Source organism: Primulina eburnea, chromosome 3 (genome assembly GCF_022965805.1).
Source record: "Primulina eburnea isolate SZY01 chromosome 3, ASM2296580v1, whole genome shotgun sequence".
Lineage (NCBI taxonomy): Eukaryota > Viridiplantae > Streptophyta > Magnoliopsida > Lamiales > Gesneriaceae > Primulina > Primulina eburnea.
This window is the reverse complement of record NC_133103.1, coordinates 46,159,934-46,177,573: the sequence shown is the minus strand read 5'-3', so window position 1 is coordinate 46,177,573 and position 17,640 is coordinate 46,159,934. Positions and strand designations below refer to the sequence as shown.

The following is a 17,640-nucleotide window of genomic DNA, read 5'->3' as shown; positions in this document are numbered from 1 at the left end:
AATAGTTGGAAGAGCTCCCCTTGTAATGAGTTGATGGCCTAATCTGACTTGGTATCCGTGTGGGTCCATTGTGGCTCCATAAGTCTATAATCAAGAAAGAATCAGACAAAAATAATTATAAGGAATCTTCCGCTATATTTTGTATTTTAAATCGTGTTATATTTTTATTCATTAAAATTTAAACTCGCTAAATACCATTGATTAAAAAAATATAATTAATCATTGATTAATTTATTTTTTAATTAGAAAATATGAATATATTGTTTTAATAATTTATTGTATTTGGGATATCGATTTATTTTTGAAAAAATAAATAAATAAAATATTTTATAATGATTAATTTTATTTTGTACATGATGTTGCTTTTACTTTTCTGTGTTTTGTCCGTATATGCTTGCTGGTCTAGGTGCTACCTAGCCAATATTTATCTGGATTCTTTATATATGAAAATAAGGAGTGATCAGATTTTCAAGTGAGCAACAATGGCTGGCGGCGGCGGAGAAGGCGCCTCCTTAGAGTACACGCCGACGTGGGTGGTGGCCTTGGTCTGCACGGTGATAGTTGCCATCTCTTTAGCTGCTGAAAGATCCCTTCACACGGCTGGCAAGGTACCATGAATCCAATGGAATTTTTCCAGAATTTTACGTTTTTTTTGTCATTTTTAATATGTGATTCTTGGTTTAATGCAGTATTTGTTGAGGAAAAACCAGGGAGCTCTCTTCCAGGCCTTGCAGAAAATTAAAGAAGGTGTCTTATAATTTAAGTCAATTTAGCAGAAGAATCAATATATATATATATATATATATATATATATGCGTGTGGTTGATCATTTTAGCCTTATTTGATGATTCTTGAATTAATGGAATGAAATCTTGACTGGTTGTTTGTTTTATAAACCAGAGTTGATGTTGCTTGGGTTTATATCTCTAATGCTGATCGTGTTTCAAGCTAGAATCAGTAAAATGTGCCTCCCCACGCACTATATGAATCACTGGTTGCCTTGCAACAAAGCAGAAACCAATGCAAAATCCACAGCCCACTTGGAGTTAGACCAGGTTCAAGTTTTCGCAAGCCGGCACCTTCTGGCAGCCGCATCTAATGCCTCGGGCTACTGTGAAGCTAAGGTAGTCCACACGTTTCCGAATTTTATGATTTAAAGTTGAGATAATTACTTTTTTCATCCCTATTTTTGGGTTTAAAATTAACCATATATAAATGTCACGCAATTTCTGAATTTTAGATATTTTTGATCCACGGCTTGTTAAGAACCAATGAAAAAAGGGAATGTGGACAAAGTCTCTTGCTTCCTCTTCTGCTAGTTTTTAAAGATATTCAAGACCAAAAACATCTAAAATTCAAAAAAGTATTTGACCCTTTAGATATCACTTGTTATAACTATGGAAATAATCAAGATTTTTTTTATTTCTTTCTCCTTCATGTTAGGGAAAAGCACCATTGTTATCCCTGAAAGCTTTGCACGATCTCCATATCTTTATCTTTGTGTTAGCCGTTTCGCATATTATTTTCTCTGCTGCAACAATTGTCTTGGGGGGATTGAAGGTAATGAGATTCTTCATAAATCGTTCTTTATTCTCTTTTAGCTTTTTAGACTTGACTTGACGTTTTTGATCATGTGTGCATCCATTTTGGTTTATATTCCAGATACGTCAGTGGAGACATTGGGAAGATTCAATTCAGAATAAGAAATACGATCCCGAAGAAGTCATGAAAACGAAGATCACTCACGTGAAAGACGACGCCTTCATCATGGGCCGGATTTCGGGCATTGCAAGAATAGCTCTGTTCAGTTGGTTGGTAAGTCTTCTTCAAGAATGATCAATTTCGTTTGTCGAAATTTATACATACGCATCAGCAAATAAGGCATTTCTTTTCGGTTTCAGAAATCATTCTTCAAGCAATTTTATGGATCAGTTAAGAAATCAGAGTACACCAGTCTCCGCCATGGTTTCATTATGGTAAACTGGCGAAATCTTCGCCTTCTTAGTTTTGATGTTCCACGTTTATATGTAGGCTAGGTGATCATGGGATTATGTTGTGTGCAGGCTCATTGTAAAGGAAACCCAAAGTTCAACTTTTACAAGTACATGGTTCGTGCTTTTGAGAAAGATTTTAAGAAAGTTGTCGGAATAAGGTGCGGTGCATTCCTCCAATATGTCGATTGGGCTATCACGAGAGTCTGAGTTTCGTCATTTAACTTTCTATAATCAATAAACGACACACACATTGTTACACAAAAATGTTACAAAAGATTTCTTCTTGTAATTTCATCGACACATCTAAGAAATTAATCGATTTTTGCCAAGCATAACCGATAACAATCGTTGATACTTGAAATATTCTCCATGAATGCAGTTGGTATCTTTGGCTTTTCGTGGTTCTTTTCTTGCTGTTGAATGTTTCAGGTAAGTCGTAACGAATTCAATATCCAAGCTAGCTACCATTATATTATAGCAGTCAATTCTTGAATCCTGAACATATTTGTGTGTGTGTGTGTGTGTGTGTGTGTATATATATATATATATATATGTATATGTTGATCTATTCAGGTTGGCATGCATATTTTTGGATCTCATTCGTTCCCTTAGTCGTAAGTAACTTGCTTCGATACATATCCATTGAGTACCAATCCATACATAAAGATAAATATATATCGAGTTAATTCGTTTAATTTTTTCGGGTTTTTGGTGTCAGCTTCTGCTCGCTGTTGGGACTAAGCTTGAGCACATCATCACGGAATTGGCGGTCGAGGTCGCGAATAAACATATAGCTGTGGAAGGAGATGTGGCTGTGAGACCTTCAGACGACTACTTCTGGTTCCACCGGCCTCGTCTTGTGCTTCTACTGATTCATGTGCTTCTGTTCCAGAATGCCTTTGAGATTGCTGTTTTCTTCTGGATGCTGGTAATCAAATGATCCTTCAAATCACTGCCATTTTCCCTTTCTTCTTCTTCTTTTTTTGCTTTCAAAATCCAAATTTGATGAAAAAAAATTCATCTCATTCTCACAGGTTACTTTTGGTTTTGACTCGTGCATAATGGGAGAAGCTGGTTTTATCATTCCTAGACTTGTTATTGGGTAAATTCTCACTCACAAGCACTCAAAAATCACATAGTATTTATCTTTCAATTTTTGATATTATACTGTCGTTGCATTACACATGTTAGTGCTACGTAGATTTCACATCAGTGTCACGTCAAAAAAAATTAAAGTTACAAAAAGTAAAAATAACGACTGAATATTAAATTTGAAACATACATAAAAAAAAAATTTGTTCAGGTCCTTCTTACTTTTGATATGCCTTTCTTCGTTAATTTTTAATGATGAATTAACATCGAAAGATGATTTAAAATGGCTAAAATTTATAAAGTCTTAGTCTCGTATCTTTCAATTTTTTATAATGATATCGATGTGGCGTTGCTCATATTAGCACCATATAGATGTCACATCATCGTCACACCGAAAAAAGACTAAAATTATAAAAAATAATGGACTAAAACTGAAATTTGAAAACATAAAAAACCGAACAAAAATTGTTCAGTCCTCGCTTTTGATGTCTTAATCGTTAATTTATTTTAATCGTGAATTAAAATGATAAAAAATGCCTAAAATTTATAAATCAATAGATATTTTTAGCACATTCAAACATAAGAGATTCCATGAATTTTAATGGTGCTGGACTGGTGGGTACATGCAGGGTGTTTGTGCAATTTCTTTGCAGTTACAGTACTCTTCCACTCTATGCCATTGTCGCACAGGTATCTATTTATTGTGTATGTAAGCTAGTTTTTTTTTTTCTAAATTACAATTATAGTTGGAACTTATTATATTAATATAATATGAGTTTAGTAATAATCTTTTTAATTAAATGTAAGCAAAATTAAGTTGATTTAATCATCATGAAAAATATAATATTTTATGCATTAATCAAAATCCATTGTAAATACTATAATTAATTTTACAGAATTTTAAAATAATGAGTATATTGTAAAAACAAATTTTTTTGATTTAACTTTATTATGATAATATCTTATTCAACATAAAGGATAATTTTGAAAAGCGAAAATAATGAATGGCAAAATAGAATTTGATGTGTTGGTGGAGTTTTTTTTAAATGAGTAGGTCTCTTGTGAGACGGTCTCACGAATCTTTATCTGTGAGACGTGTCAACTCTACCGATATTCACAACAAAAAGTAACACTCTTAGCATAAAAAGTAATACTTTTTCATGGATGATCCAAATAAGATATCCGTATCACAAAATAATACCCATGAGACCGTCTCACACAAGTTTTTGTCTTTTAAAATTACGTAAATAAGGTAAAATATATTGTAAACTTAATTAAACCTTCCCCAATTTTTATTCAATTTTTCATTCAAATTAAACCACCACATCTTCCAAATAAAAATAATCACAACATCAAATAGATTTATTGTTAATTTTTACACATGCATAGATAATATACACTTGTTCTTCGAACCGGGTTTAATAATATCTCACTTATCATGAATGTGGGAAGATGGGAAGTTCATTCAACAAGGCAATATTTGACGATCACATACAAGTTGGTCTAGTGGGTTGGGCTCAGAAGGCGAAGTTGAAGAACAAGGAACACAAGAGTGACGACTCGAACGGCCGGCGACAAGTATCTAGTCAAGAGTCTCCTCTCATACGCGAATCTGAACGAGCAAAACCACGAGAAATCGAGCTTAGTTGAGGAACCAGATAATGGGATGAGAGGAGAACCCTTCAAGGCCAAAATTTGGACTGAGATGTGGCTTCCTTGAATGGTTGTATAATTGTATCTGAGTATTTGGTTTGGTGGTTAGCTAGTTGGAGTAACAATATATAATGCTTCATTTTCCTCTGTATATTTTGTGTAAGACAAAATGTATAATTATTCAATTTGTCTCTGTTACTTGTTGGGAAAAAAATTGTGGCTTGAATTAGGAAGTATTAAAATTGGACTAATGTGCAAATAAAGAGTCTGATTTATAATTAGAGGAGAAGCCTTTTAATTCCCATGATCATCATCTTAATGGTGTGATTAAGTGGGGAGAGGATCATCACGCGGTGCTGTGCGTGTGTTGTCAAAACTTCTTTTTTAAAACTTTTGTTTCTCTTATTTTGGTTTGCTCAATTAATGAAAAAGGACAAGATAAATAAAAATAATTATTATATATTAATTTTTAAATATTCAATTAATTCATCCAAAATATATTACTGTTAAAATTTTAAAAAACTTACAGAAAAATTAAATTAAACCAAAATCTCCAAATATAATAAACAGTTATAAATTAATGATTAGTTTTACTTCAAAAATAAATCTAAACAAAAAAAAATTAACTAAAGGGTAAATTTTTAAATAATTATTTATATTAAATGTTTGTTAAATTTATTTTGTATGAAATACTATATATAGTTTAATTTTATTAAGTTTACCTATTTTAAAATTAAATTGTATTATATTAATAATAATACTTTTACTAGTTGTAACAATCTTTTTGTATCATTTATCTGAATTAAATTATCTAACAATTTACAATTTTGATTTAACAATAAACTGATACAAACAATACAAATACATCATTAGTTTTCATGTATTTCACTTTTTCAAGACAGTATAAAGATGAGATACTTATTAATTTAACTTATTAGAATTAAACCATATATAAATATTATTTTATACAAAATAAATTGAATTATTTAAAAAATTAATACTTTATTTAAATTTTTTGTTCATATTTAATTTTTTAAGTCAAATTATTCATTAATTTTTCATTGAATTATTCTACCGAAATATTTGATATAATTTAATTTTTATGTTTTTTTTATTTTTAATAGGATCGATACACTTTACATCAATTTATTCATTATTCAAAATTAATATATAATTGTTATTTTCATTGTCTTGTCTTAATTAATTAATTAAACAAACCAAAATGAGGGAAATAAGAAAATAATAATAATAATTTGATAGCATGGTGTTGTTTTAAGTGCACATTATAATATGCTGTTTCTCTCTCCACAGTAGGGGATCCTCTCCCGATTAAGTGATCATCATTAATATATGGTAGTGGGGATTGGGCTTTTAGAATAGCTAATTGCACCAACCTATGTGAAAAGTTTAAAAAGCATAAAATCTCTTTAAAATATTAATATTGTTGGAAATAAGAGTTGAAATTATTGAATTTTGAAAATAAAAATTGTAAATATTGAAAATTAGTGTGTGATGATGTATGTAATGATGTATTTATTTTTGGATTATTCAAATATTGTTGAAAATAAGAGTTGAAATTTTTACTTTTAACACGTTATCAGGACGATACTCGAAGGATCTCCATATTTTTCCAAAGCTCCAAAACACAAGAAAAGTGTCATAATATTCAAAAATAAAAATACATATTTTACTGTTGATTTATTTTTATTTTGTATATATTTAATATATAATATCATGTTATTACATAAAAGGAGTCTATGACACCTCATTATAATAACGTGATGTGATTATATTATTACACTGTTTATATATTTTATTGTGTTACTGTTTATTTATTTTATACATATATTTGAATAATATCATGGTATTATATAAAAAAAATCTATGACACCTCATTCTAATAACATGATGTGATTATTTCACCGTTTATAAATTTTTATTTTGTTAAATAATAATTATACGTAAATATATTTGTATGATGTCACAGTATTATATAAAAGGAGTATCTGACACCTCATTATAATAGTGTGATGTGATATACATAATTATTTAAACATGATTAGCATTATACACATCATATTATTACCACAAAATTTACATATACATGCATTTATTTTTTTAAAGATTTTATAACGGTCATAAACAACTAGTTTTTACTTTATAAATATGATTTTACAAACATATTCAATAACTCTAAACTTACTCTTCATCCCTAAAAATTTTCTTCATCAAAATTTTCGAAGAAGAAGAAGAAAATGGTTCTTTCAAGGTTATTTTGTTTAATTATTTTGGTTGTTATACTCACTAGTCTTGTATTTATTCAAGAATATTCGCCTCGCGTTTTATCTTTATTTTTAAAATGCTTGTACTTGTAATTTGTCCGTTACTTTATATTGTCATATTAATAGATTTAGAATTTAACTAATAAAATGCATTGTTATTTTCTACCGCAATGTCAAATTTGACAAAGCTCGAATTTGTTGCGCTCGACATTACGGAAAAAAATTATATGACATGGACTCTAGATATAAAATGCAACTTGAGTCATTGGGTCTAAATGAGACCATTAAAGAAAATGGTATTTCATCATGACAAGAAAAAACAAAAGCTATGATATTTTTGCATCGACATCTTGATGAAGGATTAAAATGTGAATATCTCATTGGAAAAGATCTCATGGCTCTAGGAAAGGATTAAATGAAAGATTTGAATATATAATGGAAATGATACTTCCGACTGAACGTGATGAATGAAATATGTTAGGATTCCAAGATTTTAAAAAAGTCAATGATTACAATTCGGCATGTATCGAATAATCTCGAAATTAAAATTTTGTGGACATGAGGTTATGGAATCGGAAATGCTTGAAAAAACATTTTCCACTTTTCACGCATCAAATATAACTCTACAACAATAATATAGAGTGCGTGGATTTGCGAGATATTATGAACTTATCGTATGTCTTTTTGTGGCAGAAAAAAACAACGAGCTGCTAATGAGAAATCATCAGTCCCGATCCACTGAATCAACAATATTTCCAGAAGTAAATGTTGTAAGTAAAAATGAATTTAAACATGGAAACCAGAATCAAAGTCAAAGACAAGGTTTTGGTCGAGGTCGAAATCGAGGTCGTGATCGTAGACGTGGACGTGGAAGTGTTCGTGGTCGTGGTTGTGGCCGTGGTTTTAAAAACTATCGAGATAGTTACTTCTATAACCCATCTCAAAAGGGCGCACGAACCACCCACTAAACAAGGCATCATGAGAACGTGAGTGTTAATGAAAATCACTCAAAACGATTTAAAAGTTTTTATTTTAGATGCAGTACTCTAGGAAATTGGTCTCGTATTTGTCGAGCCTCTAAGCACATTTGTAATCTCTACAAAGAATCAATAAAGGAAAAAGAAAAAAGAGACCAATTTCACTAAACACAGTGACCGTTTGAGTGATTCAACTCATTTTGCTGCAGATTTTCTGAATGATTTATCTGAAAATGATCAATATATTGGTAGAATAGAAATGTAAAATATTTTATTTTGATGTGCTCCTATGCTAATTTTTTGTTGTATAATTATGATATGTGAAAAGTGCAAGAATTGCACTTAATTTATATGATAATCCATTTGAGTTATGTTAGTTTTGAACATAGTTACGCTTGGTATTTATTGTTTTTTGTGTCGTGCAAGAGATAAACGACTGTTAGATGATTGATGGCGATTAAGGACAAATTTTGATGTTGAACGATTGATGGATTAGCACCACAGCGCCAAGGAACAAGAGCCGCGGTGCTAAGGCTTCAAGCAGGAAAACAGGTGCCTAGGCGCCACATTGCAGCGCCGTAGCTCTAGGACATCCGAATGATTAGCGCCGCAACACCACAAACTTGCGCCACAAACAAGCGTCGTAGTGCCAGTAGCACCAAACAAGAGACGCCTAGGCGCTACCCAAGCGAGTAGCGCCGTGGAACTAATGGCGGCGAGAATTAAAAAAATGGGCTTGAACTCACCGCCCGACGAAAATATAAAAAGTGAGAAAACCTACAACACAGGGGGAGACCGTTTTTGGATGAGATTTCACACGGGAGACGAGAGGACACACAAGAATATCTGGAGCGCAAAGATCAGTCCCAAAAATGAAGAACGACGACTCTGGGGACAAAGACGCCACTCTTGATTTGTTATTTGATTCCTTCACATTTATTTTTTTGTGGTGCAATGTCTAAACCTTTGAACATGTCTTGTTTTTGTTTAGATTTCGTTATGAACTAACTTTCCATTCTAGAGAATGACGTAGCTTTGTTGATATGATAATTTGATTCGGTTGTTTATGTGGTTGAATTTCTTTGGTTTAATTGTGTTTCTTTGTTTTTATTTGACTTCAGTTTACTTGCCATAAATTTTTGTTGTCTGATTAATTCTACAACTCTGGAGAGGGACTGGGATTATAGTTTATTATAGACACATCGTTGAATGTTCTTAATTTACTATTAATTAATAAATTCTAGGCTCATGTAGAATATTATATGAGAATAATGTACATTGTACTCACAACTATTATTATTATTATTTAATTAGTAGATTCTAAATTTACTAAATAAATAATTGAGAACTCGTTATAACCCCAATCAAAGATTAAACAGCGACGATGTATCAATGGTATAAATCTCGTTCATATAATGAAATTAAAATTTTTCATTGATCCATTTTTTGCAGCTATCAATTTTGTAAACTTCTTCACTAAAACAGACAGTTTCACTCTCATCACTTAATTAGATGTTAAACTAACTTCCACATATTCCACAACATGGAATCAACTCATAAACTATTTTATAAGAAATCAGTTTGATTTTCATCAAAACCAAATTCTACTTCTTGAACTTGACTATCTCAAGGGGAACACAAAATTCAATGTTTTTGTGAACATCGATGGTTTAGAGATACAACTAGTTGTGGTTCACAACTATATGTGATTCAGAATAACATTTATTCTTATTCGGGCTTATCCTAATTAGTCACATTCTTTTCATCAACTTTTTGAATAAGAATGTCAGAACTCAAGTCTGATTGTACTCATCTGATCATGGTAAGAGAGTCAAGTAGCATTGCCATATAATCCTCTAGGTATCACTGATAGTGTCAGAAAGAACCTTAAGTTATGGTTAATATGTGAGGACCCAGACGCTGATCTTTCTTCTTAATCATCTTTGGGATTTAATTATCAATTAAGATAAACAGGGTCTAAAAATTTTCTTTTTAAAATAAAGTGCGGAAGGTAATGGCATCTACATAATATACATATCTGTATAAAACTACAATTCAGTATAAAGATACAACAATCTTTTAACTAATCTAAGGTTCAACTACTACAGTTCAAGTAATAAAACCAAATCTATCCAAGTCCGGAATCACCACGCTAAACTCGTCTTCTCTCATCATCTTCTCGACCCCGATTTTGTCCCACCTGTTGTCATGCACACATACAAAACAAGACAACAGCCGGATACTCCGGTGAGAATAAATCACAGTATAAAACATGGTAAGCATGTATAGAAACAATCTAAATCATAAAACATGCTATCATGATCATATTCAAAAGTAATAGATTTCATAATCTATGAAATCAAATAAAATTAAGCATACAATTCAATTCAAATAAACATGCAATTTAAATCAAATCTTATAAACATGCTATCAGGACTGAAAGCAATAAACATGGGTTTCATAGTCTATGAAACCACATCTATAAACACATGCAGTTCTAGTCAAATCATGTCTAGACTCGACTCAACTATAACTCTAGGGATCCCGTTGTGAATAAGACGATCTATCACTTACTCTCCAATCGGGGTGACGGTACGTCTTATTCCTAGACTTCGGTCTGATCTGTATCCACATCTACCATAGGAGAATGATCTTCCCCTATAGCTGTGATATCACCAAACGTCTAGAAGTCTCACTGATCTGTCAAGACTTTCCTATCTTAAATACAATGAATATTAATATTTAAACAAAGCATAATCATATCAAAACATAAATAATAGTCTAGTATGTGATTTTATTGGGAACTCAAATGGGATCTCAAATGAGTTATGTCTTCCCGAATATCACATGAATTATACCTTTGTCGTCCCGGTCTGACGAAGACAATGATCTGTATTCAACCCTGTCCATATCCAATCTGAAATGACAATATCGAATACGCTGTATTAGTGAATAACTCAATACACAATCTGTTCTGATCAATACTCAAATCAGTATACAATCTGATCAATATCTGAACAAGATACAATCTAATTCATGTCCTCGACATTACAATACAATCTGAATAATTACTGAGTCTGATCAATCTCAATCAATACTGAATCTGATCAATATAACTCAACTGATGTTTCGACGGCATAACAATACAATCTGAATAACCCCGTCAATCTGAACATCACAATTATAATACTGGAACTCATAATCTGTGTCAATACAATTCATGATCTGAATACTACCACAATCCTGATATAAAATCTCAGTCAATATCTTTCAAAAATCATAACAATTACATAACCAGTCTATTCTGAAATCTGACTTCGATTATACAATGTCTACGGTAGCAGAAATGCTATATCTGAATCACATGCAATTCTAGCAACATCATATTCTCAAAACATCTCAAAACGTAATAAAACTTACGTCCTTGTGTAGCTCGTGTCGAGAGGAACTCAAAACTGAAGTCGGATTTGAATTCTGATAGACGGATGTCTCACAATCGCAACTTTAAAAGTCGTAAGGATTTTCTCTCCCAAACCTCGACCTTATTCTGATTTTTCTGAGGAACAGACGCGTCATTCGAACCTATATATACTGCATGCAAACTCTGAAACGTGGCATTATTTTTCAAGCTACACGCATGACCGCGGGTGCGGTACGCACAAGGAGCGCGGGTGCGCTCATGCTTCGGCATTGTCTTTATTGTTCTGAGTGCAACGACCGCGGGTGCGCTTAAGTTAAGACCGCGGGTGCGGTGCAGCACCGCGGGTGCGCTCCTGCTAGCACCACGGGTGCGCTGATGCTACGAAATTTCTTGCCAACTTACTGTCTATGCACCGCGGGTGCGGTCATGTCTGGCACCGCGGGTGCGGTGTGGCTTCGGCCTTTCTTGATAAAATCCACAATTACATGACCGCGGGTGCACTCCTGTTCTGGGCGCAGGTGCGGTCTTGTAAACCCTATTTTCTCATGTCTTTTCTTCCCTCATTGCATGTCATGCATTTTCGTATCTTCCGAGTCTCACGTTAATGACGATTAATAATCTTGGTTTATCAATTCTATGATTCCTGGGCATTACATAATATACATTACAGTCCATTCAACTCACATATCTCGATCGAATCTATAATTATTGATATCTCGAGAGTTGCAAATGAATTCAATAACGATGTGATGTATTTTTAAGTAATAATAGTGACATGATTTGTACAAATGAAGAAACACATTTTCAAAATGCACATGTCTTACTTTGGCAAGAGATTCCTTGCACTATTAACTCATTAGATTACATATGATATCTTCACTCATAATCGAGCGGTGAATCCCGACTACAATACATTTGTTCATATGTATTTCGAAATTACAACCAAACTCACCATCTGATGACTTTCAATGGAGTCAATAAACGGATTAAAATGCTAGTACGTAGAGTATCTATGTTGTCTCGAGTCAAATGACTAATTATGTACAACTATAATCGCGGACTATTCCACTCGATAAGTGATATCACTTGGAAAGTCTGATGAAAGGTTATTCATTGCCTCACCAAATTATCACTAATATGTGTGAATAGACATCTTCATTTCGTTACTAAAGAAACATGACGTTCACATCACATAAGTTAGTCTCAAGCTCAAGCGAATTTTATCCTTATTTTAGGCTACTGAATCAACTATGATCATGTTTAAAATATAAGATACACTTCCTAATTAGTTTCATGATCTTACTTGAGAGACAGACATCATGGTAACTATAGTATATTCAAAAACTTTATCTATTTAATTTGTATGTAAGTACAAATAAAGTAAATATCATAATTGGATAAAATCGTAAAATATTATTAAAATATAGATTGTTTTTACATAAACGTCAATAAAACTCACACTACAAGTTGGCTCGTTCCACACCTATTATAACATTTAATCAAATATTTTATTTAAAATATATCGTTTAATAATATGTTATCTGTTCATAACATATATTCAAATAAGTTGAGTCTTGATGAAGAATCTGTGCTTTATTTAAAATAACATTTCGGTGAAACAAAACAAAAATTGCTCTCCATAGTCGCTTTAGTCTCTAAACATTTACAAATCTCCTTTCTTACCCAATCTCAAACCAGAGTTTTCTTAGAGGGATTGAAAGCCAAGAAAATGAGCAGTCCCAAAATGCAGATGGGAATCATAAGTAGCATAAAAGGCGGAGGCGGCAGCGGGGGAAGTATCAGTGGCAGGATCAGTAACGAGGCCGTCAGACAAACCAGCACGAACAGCGATTCGTGTGTGAAGCAACGGACCATCCTACCACCATGCCCCTGCGAAAAAGACCAAGAACCCTCCAGTTTCTTAGGGATGCTGCTCTTCCTCGCAAGGGTCGGATTTTTTGCAGTCTTTCTATCCAGTTTGCGCCTTAAGTTCTCATCTCGCACACGTTGATTCGTTTCGGACCTGCGGGTCTCCATTTAGGCTCATCCACAATCGACCAAGTCACAGGAGAATTGACAACAATGCCTGTGCGAATGGCTATTCTTTGGGACTTTATAACACAAAGTTCACTGGAATCCAACTGCAACCAAAATAGAGATTTATTTAAGAAAACAAATGGCAGGGAATAGAATGTTGCCAGGCTATGAAGAACAGAACCAAGAAAATTTTTCGAACATCAATAACTTGAAAGTTGACGCACAAGGATTCAGAAAAAAAGGAGAAAATGGGGACAAACTATTTTGGTTTATATTGCTTGTGATGTACCAGAAAAGTTCTTTGATGTATGAATTTTTAAACAATTTCCATTCCAATCCATATTCATAGCTAAATCTACCATAAACAAAACATTATAACCAAATAAGGATCCGTTCATAATGTGAAAGAACGAAAGTCAACCATGTTTACCAAAAGATAAAATCGACTTTCTATTCTAACATCAGAAAACGAGTCAAAAATTTCAATATAAGCACAAAAATAAAGAAAATCCCACGACATAGAACTAGAATCTTGGAGCAAAATCAGGGGGGAAATCCAAAATATTATGCGCGTACTAGTGATATATTTTGGTTTCCAAAAAGCAATTTTCTTTCTCAAAATTCCACTTTCCCACGTAATACTTTAAGTAACATTATGAACTCCATGATCGACCTTCCATTATCCATTCTAACACGAAAAAATGAGTAAAAAATTAAATACTAGCAGAAAAATAAACCAAATCCCGGAATTGATATGACATAAAACAGGTGAAAAAATCGATTATTTTTTATGTATTTGTGTAAAATATATTACCTAGACTGGCTTGGGGACATATTATGGATGCATAAATTCAGAGTCACCTTTTCATGCGTATCAACTCTCCCTCAAAACACTGATATTTTTCCTCCTCTGTCGCTGATTTCTTGATTGTTTTTTTTTCTTCCTTTCTTCTTTTCGGGCCTCCGAAGAAAGAACGATGGGAAAAGAAATCAACACAAAATATACTATATTGTACAAGAAAACTCAAACAAGTGTATTAAGGTTGAAGAAATTTGGTTCAAACAGAAATTCGGAGTATGGGAAATATTTATATATCGTGTTGTTGAATCATGAATTTGTGGTGGGATCAGGGTTGGTGAGATGGGATTGTATTCGATAAATAAGATTTTTTTTCCTGTTCGAATGCTTTAACTAGTACGTCCATCTATGGTCATTAATATCTACTTAATATACAAAAATTATCTGACGCCATTCATCGTAAATTATTATGGTGGCTCTCATGTGAGACTGTCTCGCAGATCTTAATCCGTAAGACGAGTCAATCCACTCATATTCTCAATAAAAAGTAATACTCTTAGCATAAGAAGTAATACTTTTTCATGGATGACCCAAATAAGAGATCTGTCTCATAAATACGACACGTGAGACCGTCTCACATAAGTTTTTGTCAATTATTATATATCTTAAAAATATTTATTTTTATTTTAAATATAAATTAGATTAACTCGTCTCATAAAAAGAGATTTGTGAAACGACCTCATAAAAATTCTACTTTTTTGTAAGAGTGAGTCTCATGTGAGACCGTCTCACGGATCATAATCTGTTGACGGGTCAACCCTACCCATATTCACAATAAAAAGTAATACTCTTAGCATAAAAAGTGATACTTTTTCATGGGTGACCCAAATAAGAGATCCATCTCACAAATAATACCCGTGAGACCGTCTCACACAAGTTTTTGCCTTTTTGTAAATAGTGTTTCAAAATTTTTTTAATGCATTTATGTGAGTGGAACTATTATTTTAAGGACGTTTTATTATTTTATTATTCGTAAAAAATATTAATTTTTATTTTAAAATATAAATCGTATTAATCCGTCTCACGGAAAGAGATTCGTGAGATCGTTTTGCAAATACTTTATTTTATTTTATTTTGTAAACAGTTTTTAATAATTTTTATGCATTTATGTGAATGGAAATATTATTTAAGGACGTTTTTTTATTTTATTATTCGTCAAATATGATTTGAGGAGGATTTCTTGGATAAACCACAAGTATAAACTATGTTATCTTGAATAAAGTTAAGTTGTCATTAATTAGTTATTATTACTATATCATAAAATTTTACGTGGTTTGCCTAAAAAAATATAAAATACACGTATATTGTGGGAGTAATAATAATAAATAATTAATGAAAAAAAGATTTGAAAAAATGGAATAGAGTTGTTGCTATAATAAATTATATGATAATTGATATATAAAATTAAAGAACAAACACAGAGGGTGTTAGATTCATTGAATCAGCAAAAATAGGAGGGAAGACGCAGCCAAGAAACAAACTTCTGACATGGATTTGTGGGAGTTCTGTGGATTTTAATATGAAAGAACCAACGCCCAAGGTTCTTCCCCTCTAGACATTATATATATATTATAGGCTTTCATTAAATGAAACAATCAACCTTTTTTTTAGTACAACGTGAAGGAAGATAGCAAAAATCCGTGTGAGACGATCTTATGGGTCGTATTTTGTGAGACAGATTTCTTATCTGGATTATCTATGAAAAATATTACTTTTTATGATAAGAGTATTATTTTTTATTGTAAATATCGATAGGGTTGACTCGTCTCACAGATAAAGATTCGTGAGACCGTCTCACAAAAGACTTACTCGGAGAAGAGATATTTGTGAGTAGAAATTTTTGGATATTATTTTTGGTGAGTAATTCTGACGTATGAGATGATCTTATGAATTTATATTTGGAAGACGATTTGATCTGATTCATATTTATAAACAAAAATTTTTTTTTACATAACAAATAATTTCTTTTTCATAAATTCGATCGGGTTAGAGACATGTCTCAAAAAATTAATGTGTCAGACGGTTTCATATGAGTTTTTGTGCTAACTTTTTTATTTTTGATTTTATTTTATTTTATTTTTGAGTAAATAAAAAATTAATTTAATCAACAATTATTAGTGACGGACAAAATAAGAAATATATATTTTGTGACTATGAATATAGAATACCACACGTTAGGGCACCGAATGTAGGTTTTTATTATTCGCTTCACTAATAATTAACTGATCCTCTCAAAAATTAAATATAACAAAATCAAAACTCCAAATGTACTTTAAAAAAATAATGCCAACATATCTATATTTTATATATAAATCTAATAAAAATAATAAATAAATTTTATCTTTAAAATTTAATATATTTGTGCAAGGAACACACACGCACGCACACATATATATAAAAAGAATTGATTGAAACAATTTAATTGGGCATTAAATATCACATTATTAGTTTGATTTCAATATATATAATTATCTATTAGATTAAAATTAAAAGCAAGAATTTTGAGTATACCCAAGTGAAAAGATTATCTTAGCAAACCATTCAATCCAAAAAAAAAAAAAATACAAGCATGTCAAGATGCACGCCTTCTTGATCTGATGAACACTCTACGCCTTCTTGAACCATTTCACCATGCTATTTAAAGATTAAAGTGGTCGGGGAGAGCAAAATGTCAAACCAAGTTTGAACTTTGTGCTATAAATTAAATACGATTATATATATAATAATAATAATAATAATAATAATAATAATAATAATAATAATAATAATAATTTTCTACGTGAATTGATCTAGTGAATGGAAAAAGAGACAGCTCTTTATCAACTGCATATGTAAGCTGACCCTTTAGGTGAGGTTGGCACAGCACAAGAGGCCCGAGCTCAACGAACTTAGACGGGTATCCGACTAGAATAGCTCAGCTTGGCAGATAGGGCAGAGCTCCGAGGTCGTCGTCCCTTCACTTGGTACTGTCGGTGAGAAATTTGAGCAAGGCGTAGAGATGATCGGAAGGAGAGGAAGTGGGAGAACTCATACAACAAATCGAGAGGTTACATAGAAATGTCCTTCCTTCGATTTGGCCAATATCAAAAAGTAATAGAAAATGGTGCAATATAGAGAAATGTCTAGAGTTCGAAGTGATACCACTAAGCTACATATCGAACGGAAGACGTTGATGGTGAGTTGACTTAGGTGCACCTGGTAATAACTGCTCAGCTCTTGGAAGAACTCAGGTAGAGGACAACGGAAATCTGCATCTAATTGATCTTCGAAAAATGTATATCAACCCTTAGGGAGCTAGATAAAGTCGGTCCTGGAATGTCGGAAT

General features: G+C 32.2%; 1 protein-coding gene and 1 long non-coding RNA gene across 3 annotated transcripts; one reads left to right on the top strand and one right to left on the bottom strand.

Annotated features, from left to right (window-relative positions):
• Positions 1 to 415: 415 nt before the first annotated feature.
• Positions 416 to 4,932, top strand: LOC140827660 (MLO-like protein 1). Of its 2 annotated transcripts, XM_073190424.1 has the most exons (13): positions 416 to 608; positions 690 to 747; positions 901 to 1,124; positions 1,444 to 1,560; positions 1,663 to 1,815; positions 1,902 to 1,976; positions 2,064 to 2,152; positions 2,374 to 2,423; positions 2,568 to 2,608; positions 2,713 to 2,922; positions 3,029 to 3,096; positions 3,716 to 3,776; positions 4,539 to 4,932. In XM_073190424.1, the coding sequence occupies exons 1-13, from the start codon at positions 483 to 485 to the stop codon at positions 4,734 to 4,736; spliced, it is 1,470 nt and encodes a 489-aa protein (XP_073046525.1). In that variant the 5' UTR covers positions 416 to 482; the 3' UTR covers positions 4,737 to 4,932. The 2 variants fall into 2 exon arrangements, with proteins under 2 accessions (XP_073046525.1, XP_073046526.1); XM_073190425.1 differs by lacking the exon at positions 4,539 to 4,932 and having other exon boundaries at positions 3,029 to 3,132; positions 3,395 to 3,775.
• Positions 4,933 to 12,903: 7,971 nt separating this feature from the next.
• Positions 12,904 to 14,627, bottom strand: LOC140827659 (uncharacterized). Its single transcript, XR_012116998.1, has 2 exons — positions 13,717 to 14,627; positions 12,904 to 13,560 (listed from the first exon to the last, which is right to left on the bottom strand). It is a non-coding gene; the product is annotated as an uncharacterized lncRNA (long non-coding RNA).
• Between the last annotated feature and the right edge of the window lie 3,013 nt (positions 14,628 to 17,640).

Excerpts from the sequence above, each read along its gene's own strand:
- LOC140827660 (XM_073190424.1), top strand. The coding sequence starts at position 483 with ATGGCTGGCGGCGGCGGAGAAGGCGCCTCCTTAGAGTACACGCCGACG. Across the intron at positions 2,153-2,373 it reads AAGAAAGTTGTCGGAATAAG|TTGGTATCTTTGGCTTTTCG; the intron begins GTGCGGTGCATT and ends CCATGAATGCAG. Across the intron at positions 2,923-3,028 it reads CTGTTTTCTTCTGGATGCTG|GTTACTTTTGGTTTTGACTC; the intron begins GTAATCAAATGA and ends TCATTCTCACAG.